At 45.1% G+C, this 13,494-nt stretch overlaps 1 protein-coding gene across 2 annotated transcripts in view; it reads right to left on the bottom strand.

Moving 5' to 3' along the window:
• The window catches only part of LOC146854841 (E3 ubiquitin-protein ligase TRIM39-like), a 259,000-nt gene extending 245,944 nt beyond the window's left edge, over positions 1 to 13,056 (bottom strand). The window contains exon 1 of one of the 2 annotated variants that reach the window (XM_085652216.1): positions 12,828 to 13,056. In XM_085652216.1, coding sequence (XP_085508342.1) covers positions 12,828 to 12,986 — 159 coding nt within the window. In that variant the 5' untranslated portion in view covers positions 12,987 to 13,056. Of the gene's footprint in view, positions 1 to 2,313; positions 2,775 to 12,827 lie in introns of those variants that run through there. The other variant, XM_085652215.1, reaches the window with a different exon arrangement.
• Between the last annotated feature and the right edge of the window lie 438 nt (positions 13,057 to 13,494).

Below are 13,494 nucleotides of genomic sequence, written 5' to 3'. Positions count from 1 at the left end.
TGGTAAACCAACCAAAAGTAGCAACGAGCCGACATGGGGGGGGGGGAGGGAAGCGGGGAGAATTGGCGGCAAGGGAAGATGCAAGGTGAGCACAGCAACAATCGGGTTTGGAAAACCTCTGCCGCCATATTGTAAAAGGTTGTAGAGAAGCATTGAGCGTTCACCCATTTGTGTGTTAGTAGATTGCGAGCTGCCATGTAAATCACATAGTGCACCAGATGTAGTGGCGGCAGTACTAGCTGGAACAAGCATAGTAATACAGAACCAAGTCACAGGAGGAATAAAGCACGGACCAGGGGAAAACCTCTACCTCCAAGCATCGCAATGGGCGAATCAAGGGCGATGGTTAACTAGTGAAGATGTAACAATTTTAGCCTAAAGGAGTACATATAGAAGCTATGAGTGGTGTGAGAAGATGTGTTTTCATTCTGAAGCACATGCGTGTGTGCCTCCGTGCAAGGTAATACTCGGGTGAGCAGTGCTGCAGACTGAGCACGTCACCGTTCTAGAGTGCAAAGCACAACTAAGTCTGAGATGCACAGCAGTGCTGTAGGGCGATGCACCGAAATAGTAGAGGGTACACAACATGGCCGGGATGCTTATCAGTGAAGCCTCGGTAGTTCATGGCTGCACAGTATTGGTGAGGATGACACTACTATAGTGTAGTGCAAGACAGTGGTACAGGGTAGTGCACTACAGTGCTGCATCAGCGGTGGACACAGCGCTGCACTCGAGATGTCCAGTGGTGCTAGAGCAGAATTGTATGTAGTACTACAGAGGGGGTGCATTACAGTACTACTGTATTCTCCAGTGCTACAGTGGCGAGAAAGGGCAGCGCTACAGGGGGAATGCAGGGTAGCTCAGTTGTGCTGGGATACAAGGTAGGGGTATGTCAGCCATGAAGAATAAAGAAAGAAATTTCAGGTATGAAAATCAGGCCGCTTACCTCAGATTTGGGCAACAGCACTTCTGTAAACCAACCAAAAGTAGCAACTAGCCGACATAGGGGGGTGGAGGGATTGGCGGCAAGGGAAGATGCAAGGTGAGCACAGCAACAATCGGGTTTGGAAAACCTCTGCCGCCATATTGTAAAAGGTTGTAGAGAAGCATTGAACGTTCACCCATTTATGTGTTGGTAGATTGCGAGCTGCCATGTTAAAATCACATAGTGCACCAGATGTAGTGGCGGCAGTCCTAGCTGGAACAAGCATTGGCAGCGCGGCCGTAAAAGCAAAGTCAGCGCGATCACTCTGAAAGCGAAAGTGATCGTGATGACGCGCTAAAGAACGCTAGGGATGCGCGCGCAGCAGCAGGGGGAGGGGCAGAGATGGTGCTGAAGGCTGGCGCAGGAAAGGCAGATGGCTGGGCGAGAAGGGAGGGGGGAATGCGGGGAGCAGCTGTGTGCGTGCACGCCATCGTGCACTCAAGCTTGTAACCAACACAAAAATGTGGGTAGCACTTTCAAACCCACCTACTAAATGTCTCGCAGCGCAGTGCATGCGCTGGCTCAGGCGAGACCTAAAAAACGGCGTTCCAGTGACACAGAGCCATCTGGTCACCCTATACAAAGGGTGACTTTTGACCTCTGAACACTCACACACAGCTTGTGCTCTCCGGCTGCCCCTTGGTGTGGCTCACCAAGTGACTTTGTGTTCCCTGAATATTCACAGACATATCTTGTGCTCTTCACTTGTCGTTCCTAAACACCCACACGCACCTTGTGCTTGTTTGCAGGTTTCTCATTGGGGCTCGGTGTGCCTCTGTGATCCCCGAATGCCCACAGACGTGCCTTGTCCTCTTTTCCAGACCCTTCTTTGAGGCTTGAACAACCTGTGATTTCCTAAAATCCAACTTATATACCTTGTATTCTTTTGTATGACTCATTGCATGTCTTCATTAGTGAGCTCTGATCACCCAGTCACATAACTTGGGCTCTTGGACAACTATCTTTATGGGACCCACAGGGCGCCTTTGATCACTGAAGACCCAGAGACATTGTAACTTCTGAAAGCCTCCAGGAGTGTATTCACAAGTGAATCCTGAGCACACACATACCCTGTGCTCTTCTGCAGCCGACTATGAGGTACACAGAGTGCCTTGTGACCTCTAAGTACGTGCACACATAGCTCGTGCTTTCTGACTGCCTCCTTGATGGGGTTCACAGAGTGACTTTGTGATCCCTGAATGTCCACAGACATGCCCTTTGATCTTCAATTGACACACACACACACCCCCCTCTTATAGTCATATGCAGGTTCCTCAATGGGGGGGTCATAGTGTGAAACTGTGATCCCTGAATGCCTATAGACATACCTTGTACTCCTCTGCAGACTTCTCTAGAGGACTTGCTGAGTGTGTTTTATGCTCCTTGGACTCCCAGCACACCACACATATCATCCTTTGATCCTCTGCACAGAACAGATTCAGTTTCTCATGATGTTTCTCACACAGATTCTCCTCTGGGGGCCTCAAGGGGGGCAGATGAAGCTGTTTTAACATTTCCACCACGTTCCCCAGTTGCCTGTTGGGCCGGAGGTTTTTCCCAGAAGATATTTCCCTGCACTGTGGACAGGGGAAGTTTCCATCTCCTCCCTCCCAGCTCTGAGTGATGCAGGAGCGGCAGAAGTTGTGTCCACAATCAATAATCATCACCGGATCAGTAAAATATTCCAAACAGATGGAACAAGTGGCCTCTTCCTGGAGGTTCCCCAGCTGAGCTGCTGCCGCCATGATGCAGAAATGCAGGAAGTAAACTTAAGTTTCATTTCTCTCTCTCTCTCTCTCTCTCTCTCTCTCTCTCTCTCTCTCTGTGTGAAGTGGGCGTGTCTGTGCGTCTGCCCCTCTCTGGCTGCGCTGGGACGTCCGGGTTCATGTTACAGTCACAGAGCAGGACAGAACTGCCACTTGGTTTTGTTCTCACTTTCTGCAAGTCTCACGAGCTGGCACTTAACAAGCATTTGCAATGCAATAGGTCTCGCATTGTTAAAGTTTGCGCTATTGGTGTTGCATTATTTAGCAATGCCAATAGCTGAAACTTTAATAATGCGAGACCTATTGCATTGCAAATGCTTGTTATACTGATGGTTGCATGGATGGATAAATGCCAGGATTATGTGGCATGGGGTAGATAGGTGGATGCGTGACTATCAGGCACATGTATCAAAGGAAAAACCGGTCGCAAACGGGCAGATTCACAGAATCTGCCCCTTTGCGACCGGTATTTTTGCATTTGGGATGCATCATCCCAAATGCAAAAATCGCAATTTAAGGAATCTCTAAATTGCGATTACTTAAATTGCGATTGCATTTAAGGAATCCCAAATTGAGATTCCTTAAATGCAATGCATTAAAGTAAAAAAAAATTGCGATTTCGCTAATAAGGGGAGCAAATTACCATGAAGTTGGACTTCATGGTAATTTGCAAAAACTTTGAAAAATGCTCTTTTGTGCATTTTTCAAAGTTTCATGTTGCACACACACATGCCTTAGGGCATGTGTGTGTGCAACATATGTGCACAGATCAATTTCAGGGGTGCAATAGGGTGTCATTTTGACACCCTTGAAATTGCATGAGCAATTTGCGAGTACCTACTGGTACTCGTAAATTGCTCATGCAATCTCCAATTCATTCCTATGGGCCTGGAGGCCCATAGGAATGAATGGGACAGCATTACTTAATTGCGACTCGCAATTTGCGAGTCACAATTAAGGAATGTGTAGGAATCGCTATTTCTTTAGCGATTCCTACATGCATAGGCTTTTGCAATTCCTTAATAATCGCAATTAAGGAATCGCAAAAGCCTACGTTGATGCATGTGCCAGATTGTGCCTTAATATCTCTGTAGGCTAGGCGTTTGCCTAAAGATCTACTGGTCACTTGGTTATATGCTTGCATTGCTGACTTAAACGTTAATCCTTCTCAGTAAGAAAATATGCCATAGATATGGGTAAAAATAGGACGTATTTTAGAGCAGGAGGAAATCAGTTTAAGCTGTGTAATATTGAAGTTGCTTTGTTAATAATTACAGTAATGAAAACACTTGTAAAATTAAATGGTAGACAGGTTGATAGGGAGAGAAAGCTCGAGAGATAGTCAGATATCGCATTTGGCATACTGAGGCATCAGAATGAAATATAAAGTGCGACGTACACGCACACGCAGAAACGAGTAGTGCAAATCGTGATTCATGACAGACATTTTAACAAATGCGCGCCAGGCCGCCAGCACCAGGAATCTTGGACGCAGCCGTATCACCTGGCCAAAGTCTCTCAGGTTGGGTTTGAAGTCACCATGCGTGTGCCCGTGTCGATGCCTGCCCAGGGCCGCCGACGGGAACGGGGGGTGAGAGAAGAATGGAGGGGCCGCATGCCCCCTCGGATTCCCCCGTGCACTGTTGCGCACCTCGCTTGCCCCACTTGTCACCTCTCGCGCCCCATGTGCACTATCAGGCGGCCACTGACCCGCCTCTAAAAGGTGAACGCCTTAGGACGGGGCAGACCGTTCAGATTTTTTTTGTTCCCTTGCGCACTTGGATTGAAATTGCTTCGTGTTTCAGGTGGCTGGCAGTTTTGCAACCCCACGTATTGCAGCCACCTGGCGCCGTATCTGGTGACAGATGATAACTGCTATATATTTCTCTTAACAGTTTGCAGCAGAAAAGAATACCTTGTATTACAACTGGAGATTATCCCTACCTGACGAGCTAATGTTACGGGCCGTGGTGCAAACGTATATTTGGGGGCCCTGTTCCGAACAGCTTTGAATTTTTGATCTAGCTTCAGCTCTTTCACGCCCTCTTTGGCCAGGTCACTGACAGTGCACAGACACACTGGTCCAAATCGAAATGTGTTCACATCTAAAATTCAGGGATAGTGTCCTGTGTTCACTATTGTAACGCAGCAGCATCTCACTAATATAATCACAAATGACCTACGTGACACCTTCCCGTTCCTCGCACGGGGTCCTGTTTTGATCTAAAAGAAAATTATATTGATGTTGCATGAAACAAAAACACAACATTTCTCTGCAAAATGTCTGCGATAGACTCCCACACATCACCCACATTCAAAATAAATGAAAGGAGAATAGTATTTAAATCAATATGTTTGCCCTAACTTGGGATTACTCGTTTTCTGGACGGACCCCATTTATTGATCCCCCTATACCCGGGCTACCTTCAATAGACGTTGCTAACCATGGGTCAATCCCAGGATCTCCTCCAACGGAAATTACATTGGCAGTGATCTATCAATCCATAATGGCCCACAGGGAAGAGTCAAGGCAGGAAAGCGCTCGGACACAGGGGGCTTGTCGTCGCCTCCAAAATTCTATACGGCGGGTCGCAAAAACCTGTACTGAAATTGTCACAAGGGTAGGCGAGGCTGAAGAGAGAATTTCTACGTTAGAGGACGATTTAAGCTCACAAAAAAATTTAACTGCGACTATCCAGTCACAACGGGAAGACATTATATGGAAACTCACGGATCTTGAAAACAGGGCACGTCGGAACAACCTCCGGGTCCTTGGTGTTCCTGAAGGGATTGAAGGATCAGACACTCGCAGATTCATTGTCGAATTATTCATAGAATCATTCCCAGAGATTCAACAATGGGACTGGGGGACAGAAGTGTTACGTGCTCACCGCTATCCATTTAAGCAGAGCGGGGGTTCTAACGGGGGTTCTAGCCATGCTTCGGATAAGCCAAGAGCTATCCTCATTTGTTTAAATAATTTTCTGGCCAGGGAGAAACTTTTCGACCTGGCACGCCCAGATAGAAAAAGGTCGGCCAAGGGGTGTCAATTTTTTGTGCGCCCTGATTTCTGTCCTGTTACTGTCGAGCGAAGGTGGCACCTCCGCCAACTAATTACCCCCTGTCAGTCAAAGGGGGCTCAGGCATTTTTGCTTTTCCCTTCAAAGCTCAAGGTCATTTTTAAGGGACAAGTTAAGTTTTTTCAATCTGAAGTGAAAGCTAAGGATTATTTGGACTCATTATAAGGAAAAGCATGGCTCGATTTGTGGTGATAAAAGGTTGGCGTTCATCAATACTGGTTTTTCTTTAAGACTCCCCTTCCCGGACTCTTAACTGAAATCTGAAATCTGATAACGTCTATTCTTGAATCTCTTATATGACCCATTATCGGCCCTCACCAGTTTTGCTTATTGTATTAGATCAATAAAGGGTGTTGAAGTCAGGAGCTAGTAAACTACAGGGGTATTTAGCTACATATAGTGTGGTGATGGCTCTCAGGAGTGTGAGTCTTGCCGGCTCCTCCATCGCAAGGGCTAAGGCCTGTTGCCCTTTGTAGGGGTTGGCGGGGGTGTGGGTGGTGGGGTGGGGGGGTGTTTTGGGTGGAGGGGGGTTATTTTTAGTATTAAAAAATGCTTGTGGTTCAACTTAGCTTTGTGTAGTTCAGTATTTTTTGATGGATTTGACACAGAAAAGATATTTGCTGATAGTCGTTTAAAGTTAGAAGCTTATTATCATAGTGCAGGTATACGTATTTACATTGAATGCCGCAAGCAAAAATTAGGATAGCTTCCTGGAATATCTGTGGGTTAAATAATTGAAGGAAAAGGGCTCTGTTCTCAAAATTCTTGTCAGTTTTATGGCTGGATTTGATTTGTATTCAAGAGACCCACATTCCCTGGAATGAGCGGGGTATGCTTCGGATACCTGGATTTGAATTAATTGGCTGCTCTCGCCAAACTTCTAAGATCAGGGGGGTGGCGGTCTTGGCAAGACGAGGTCTTTGTACTTGCAGAAGGACTAGTCAAGATGGTGCAGGCAGGTGGGCGATTGTTGAGGTAATTCTAAACCTTAGGTCTTATACAATATGCACGGTGTATGGGGCAAATTTAGACGATCCGGCAGTTCTGCACCACCTGAATACTGAATTAGCTTTGTATCCCAACCCTACATTTCTCTGTGGAGATTTCAATATTAATTTAGCGGTTAGTATTGATCTATCTACGGACCAAACATACTTTGGGAAAAAGCCCAGGGTGTTTCGGGCATTACAAGCTTTAGTGCAAGAGCATTGTCTGTTAGACTGTTGGCAGGCCCATAACCAACTATTAGATGGATTCACATATTATTCGGCCCCACATAATAAAATGTCCCGACTAGATTATTTTTTTATATCTGAACAGTTGGTTTTGTCATCTTCCATTGCACTGCATCCAAGGGTACTATCTGACCACAACTTACTTATGGTGGAATATACTCTCACAGGTTCACGGCCAGTTTCAACGCGCCATCTTAAGATGGATTCAATTTTCATCAGGTTAATATGAATTTTAGTCCTTTCTCAATTTCGGCGGATCGCGCATGCCCCGCGCATCCGCCTATAACAGTCCGGAAGCGTTTCATTACCAGATGGGCGGGCGCGTTTCCATACGGAGCTCGTCTTTACATCTCAGGACTTCGAAGAATTGTGGAGGGCCACGTGAGGTAGGCACATTTATATTTCAGCATATAGGAACTTAGTGTTTTGCAAGGCTTTACGTGGGGGGAGCAGACATCTGTAGTCATTCCGCTTTTCGTTTACAGGCTGTTCTTACAAGGTCTACGGAAGACTTGTTTTTTCGTGATCCTCACTCCAATACCGAGTTGTCCTTGACATACTCTGAGGTAAATATGGTGACTTTCTTTAACATAATGGAGTAATTAAACGCCATCGTACCACAATACAGTGTTTTTTATCAAACCACATTGCAATTCTTTGTATATAGGCTATTGCAAGGATCTGAAGCAAACCTCAGCACTGCTACGCATTTTTTTCTCCCTTTGACTGCATTTGGAGAAGCTTGAACCCATTTATTTCTAAATGCTAAATTCGACAGTTTTCACGTAAGGGTCCTCCTATATGCATTTTCTACTGGGCTTCAGGTGGTCTTTATGTTTCACTGGATTATAACCATTAACAGTGGTGTGTAGTGGTTAATTTTTGAAATCTATCATGTTGTTTCATATCCGGCTTCTTAAGCTAACACACCCACGCACAGGTTTATTTCTCCACTTTAACTTCACTTTCGGTGCATGTGTAGGACAAGTACAGGCACGATTAGACCTCTCTGGAATGTTAGACGATGTTATCAACATATTTTTTATTAATAGAAATGAAAATGTAAGAAGACATCTGTTTATTTTTGTTGCAAAATATATTCAATTTTTTCTTTTATATACAGGCCCCCGAAGAAGGGATTGCTGTAAATCCCGAAATGCATTGGGCTATTTTCAACATCTACTGTCATGATGCATAACATTTTGGAATTTTGTATCAGTATTGTTTAATGTGTATTTACAAGGAATTTACAATTATCGCTCATTAACAATGTTTATTCATTATATTATTGATGACAATACTTTATGTATTTTGTGGGTTTGGAGGCTCATGAATTAAATGAGCTGAAACCAACACAACTGTTGTTTACATTCATGGTTTACTTTATTTATCAAGAACAAGCACAGGTTTAGCGGAGTACATACTGAGGTACTTTTAGCAGTGCAATCGGTATACAGTTGCTTCGGCACCTGTTACTTTCACGGAATATACTCTCCCACAGCAGGCACTAGAATTTAGGGCTTGGACGTTTGAAAGAAAATTATTGACAGAACAGGCCTATATAGACCATATGAAGTGCTGGATTAGCGAATTCTTTGATTTCAATGTTGGCACAGCCTCTGAGAATGTGGTGTGGGATTCATTCAAGGCGGCCATGAGGGGTGAGACTCGGAGTTTTTCCTTCTTCCGTCGAAAAGCAGCCCAGCAACAAATTTACGAGCGCCTGGCAGTATTAAGCACAGTAGAGACAGAATTGATTGAAGCTGTAAGAGAAGGCAGAGGTATTACGCAAATTCAAGCCAAAATAGCTAAAACGAGGGCCTCTTTGCTGGAGTTTTTCGGTCAGGATTTAGGCGCTAAATTCTTGCAATATCGCTCCGAGATGTTTGAAATGGGAGAACGGTCAGGTAGGGTTCTGGCAAAGAGACTTCAGCAGAAGGGGCTGGCCAATTCTGTTACTAAGATACAGAACCCACAAGGTCAGCTTATTGAAACCTCAGAAGGGATCCTTGAGGTGTTTCAACAGTTTTATAAAAATCTTTACAATGAAGTCAGGAATTGCGTTGCAAATCAAGGCCAGTACACTGCAGCCTTTCTGGCCAGTATTCCAACTACCCAACCCACCGATCAACAGAAAAGCGTCCTTTCGGCCCCCATCGAATGGGAAGAGGTTGAGACAGCAATTGGAGCACTGGCCAACGGCAAAGCATCAGGCCCTGATGCAGTTCCACTAGAGTTTTATAAAGTATTCACCCAGGAGATTCGACGGGTTCTTCTCTCTGTTTTGAGGGCTGCACAATTGGGAAGTATTCCCGAGTCCTGGACCCTGACTAATATTATTCTTTTTAAGAAAAAAGACAAACCTGAATTGGATCCTGCCTCATTTAGGCCTATCTCACTCATTAATTCGGATAATAAAATCTTTGCCAAGATTCTATCATCTAGATTGGCTGCTATAATTACTCCCTTGGTTTCGTTACGCCAGCATGGTTTTATCCCTGGCAGAGATACAGCAAATCATATATCTCGAGTAGTGGCATTATTGGACTGGGCCCAGGCAACATCATCACCTGTTGGGGCGATCCTGCTGGATGCTGAGAAAGCATTCAACAGGGTCGCCTGGCCCTTCCTATGGGAGGTTCTCAGTTGGAAGGGCCTTGGCCCTGAATTTATCCATGCAGTCCAATCTTTATACATTTCTCCTAAAGCCACTGTCTCTGTTGCTGGGCTAGTTTCTAAGCCATTCACAGTAGGAAGGGGTACTCGCCAGGGATGCCCGTGCTCCCCTCTTCTTTTTGCGCTGTATATAGAACCTTTTCTATATTTAATTGAGAAAGCGCAGGACATTCGTCCAGTTACTATCCATTCAACGGATTATAAGGCATTAGCTTATGCTGACGATATTGTAGTCCTGACCTCAGATGTCTCGTCTGCCTATACGGCTGTTAAAATCATAGCAGATCAGTATGGAGCCTTTTCAGGCTACAAACTTAATGCCGCTAAGACCCAAGTTATTCAATCCACAGCTATGGGCCCCTCAGATGCCCCTATAGTGCAGTCTGCAAAATATCTCGGTGTATATATTACAGCACATGTAAGTACTGTCCCTGATTTAAACATTTTGCCTATAATTAATTCTGTAAAAACAATATTGGCAAGGCTGGATAATCTCCATCTTTCCCTCTATGGCAGATGCAAGATGTTGATTCTTCCTAAATTTTTATATATTTTTAGAACAGTACCTTTGGAGATGCCTCATTCCAGCTTAGTTTTGGCAGACAGAATTTGCAGTAGGTTTCTCTGGGGTTACAAGCAGCCCAGAAGGGCGGCTAAATGGATGTTCCAGTCTCGCTCACGTGGTGGTTGGGGGGTCTCTAGCTTGTTATTTTATTTCTGGTCGTCAATGATTCAATACTTTGGGCTACCATTGTTGGGAGACGTCGCCGGCCCCTCTTTGGCCTGCAGGCCCTCAATTTTTGAAATTGGGCTGGGTGAAGATGCTAAACGAGTCTTAGTTCGGGTTTTAGAACCAAGTTATTATAAAAGAACTAGGTTTAAGGTCATTTGGTCCATGTTTTCGGTGTGGCGTAAGGTCCGCCGTAAATTCTTAGTCCCCAACATCAACTTCTATACACCCTTTTCTGCAGCCCGGTTATTGCCAGCAGTCTTTCAGGATCAAGTCACCTTTAATTGGTCAGCCTTAGGATTGACTGTGCTTGGTAACTTAGGGTATGAAGGGAGGCTGGCCTCTTTAGCATGTCTTAAGGAGAGGCATCTGCTTAATACATCTGACTTCTTTAAATATTTACAGCTCCGTAGTTTTATAGAAAAAAATAAATTGGAGTCTGAAGGACTATTTGGGAAGATAATGCTGATTGAACTTATTGCTAAGCGTTCTAAAATAGGGGTAATTTACCGTCATTTACTTACAAAGCTTCCTGACGATATTTCTGCGTCTACATCAAAATTAGAAGCCAAATTTGGTGTAACAGGAATAGATATAGTCCCTTCCCTGGAATTAGCCGGTAGGGTCCTCATTTCTGGCAGTCTACGATCTCAGTGCTATATGGCTCTATTTGACCTTTATTATACGCCAGCCAAGATATCTAAGTGGGCGGGTTGTGTGGGGCACAGTTGCCCAAGGTGTGGGTTAATGGCGGCTGACGATGTCCATATGTTTTTCGGATGCCATAAGCTGAAGATTTTTTTGAAGGACGTAGAGCAGTTTCTCAACGTTAATCTTGGGATCCCAGCTGTTCTCTCTCCCGAGTTAGTTATCTGTGGGTATCAAAGTAATAGCGAGCATACTCGGCCCCGATATTCGTCAGCCTTCCTGTTAATAGCTATGGCTATGGTTCGCCTTTGTATCACCTCAGAGTGGATAAGCTCCGGGTCACCTACCTTCCTTGACTGGAGAAGGAGGATTCTTGCACTATATAACCTGGAGTCCGGAGTCTGGGCTAGGTGGGGTAGATCCAGGCGTGATTTTGGTAGAAAGATCTGGGCTTCACTTGAGGCATGGATAGGTCAATAACATTGGTTCTGCTGCCCTACCTAGGTTAAGTAGTAAGTCTTTTAATAGTATTGCAAGATGTTATATAATGCCCCCTAATGACCAACTGTAATGTAATGATTAACGATGGAAGAATCCTTATTTATGTGCTTCTCTCTGTTTTTTTTTTTTGCTCATTTATACTGTGCCGAGTACTGTTTAGTAAGTTTTTGCTAGTATCGCTTATGCTTACAGTTATCGTGTACTCTCTCATTGTCCTGAATTAAGGCCTGTTCTTTTCTTGTTTTTTCTTTTCTTTTTATTCATTGTTTTTTCTTTTCTTCTTTTTCTTTTCTCTCTGTTGTAACCACAAGCACAAATAAAAAATAATAATAAAAAAAAAAAAATCAATATGTTTGAGAATTGTTCATGGTCATCAGGGCAAGACTCTGCAGTACAGAACTGGCTCTATCAGGGGCCCTTGAAAGGTTGGGCCCTTGGCCAGCGCCCACTTTACCCATGCCTTAAAATGTCTCTGAATGTTACAGAGGGAATAGCTTTTCATGCAATACATGTTGTATTGAATGTATCACATTTGGGAAACATTTGGACTGGACAAGAACACCTGGCACGATTAGGGCAATTTGAGATTCTACGTTACTGGCTGTAGGTTACACATAGATCACAGGATGCAAGCGTTCAACCCACTGAATTACCTCATCAGTAGGAAAGACATTTCTTTGCCATCGTCCACGCACCCCTTCATCTTTTCTGAAGCACGCCCTCAAAACTTTACACCACCAGAATCACTTCACGCCAAATGGGCGGTGTCAAAGGGGAGGCCTGGCAGGGACGGCAAACTGTGTATCCACGCCGAGCGCAGGCCTTCAAACCTCCGGGACCAAGGGAGGCGCAGCCGCATGCTGACCTCCCTGGCTGCAACACAACTGGCACAGAGCCAACCCTGTGGGCTTTTTAGAGGCAGGTGCCTTTGGGAATATGAGGGCTCCTATGGGTGGCAATCGCAGATTGTCCATCCCCGGGTAGCTTCGGGCGGTAGTACGGCCCAGGGGCGTGCCGTCAGTTCTGATTGGTCGGCGGCTTAGCGCGAGCCTGAGGGTCTAGAACTCTCTGTGGCACGCTTACCGCTTCGTGAGGAGAGGTAGGGAAGATCGTTTTTGGGACATTCTCAAGCTTTTATAATTCATTTTTAGCGCGCTGTATATTAATTATGGAGGAGGCTGCCTCCGTGAGGAAAGCGCTACGCACCTTTTGTGCAGCAGGGCGCGAAGACCTCCTCGTTCCTGGTGTGCTCTCCGAGGCATGGGTGGGGCTTGTACAACCCAAGAGGCCGGCGGCGGGAGGGGTTTCAGCAGCTGTCACTGCTTGTTTATCCAGTGAGGATTCCCCAGCTTCCCCTGTCAGCATAAATCATGCGCTGACAGGAGCTTCACTGGCTCCAAAGCAGAAGGTCTCTCTTTCCCCTCCTGTGTCATCGGCTGCCAAGGGAAAATGTGGGAGGGGCCGGCCACGCACACGCAGGGCTCCAGGGCTAATTTAAATACAAAAACAACTAAGAAATAAGGTCTTTCTTTAGAAACCGAGCAGCTGGCTCCTATAAATAATGAAAATACTCCACCTAGGGGGCAAAGTCGGCAAGTGCATATTTGGGAAGAAACAGCTTAAAAACTGTTAATTTTTTTAATAAAACGTCATCTGTCAGGGTTTTGTCTCCTATAATTTCCAGTGAAAAAGGCGACTCCATGTTTCAGGCAAAGAAAGCCTCCAGTGCATATGACAAGGAGTATGTATCTCCTCAAAAAAGCGCGCACGATATGAATAATTTGGTCAGGCCTTCAAATATAGACAAGAACAATGATTTATTATTGGACAGTCGTGACAGGATTTTTGTTAGTCCGACAGCACATTCCAGAGA

The sequence above is a fragment of the Triturus cristatus genome, chromosome 4_1 (genome assembly GCF_964204655.1).
Source record: "Triturus cristatus chromosome 4_1, aTriCri1.1, whole genome shotgun sequence".
Taxonomy (NCBI): domain Eukaryota; kingdom Metazoa; phylum Chordata; class Amphibia; order Caudata; family Salamandridae; genus Triturus; species Triturus cristatus.
This window is presented reverse-complemented; position numbering and strand designations above follow the sequence as displayed.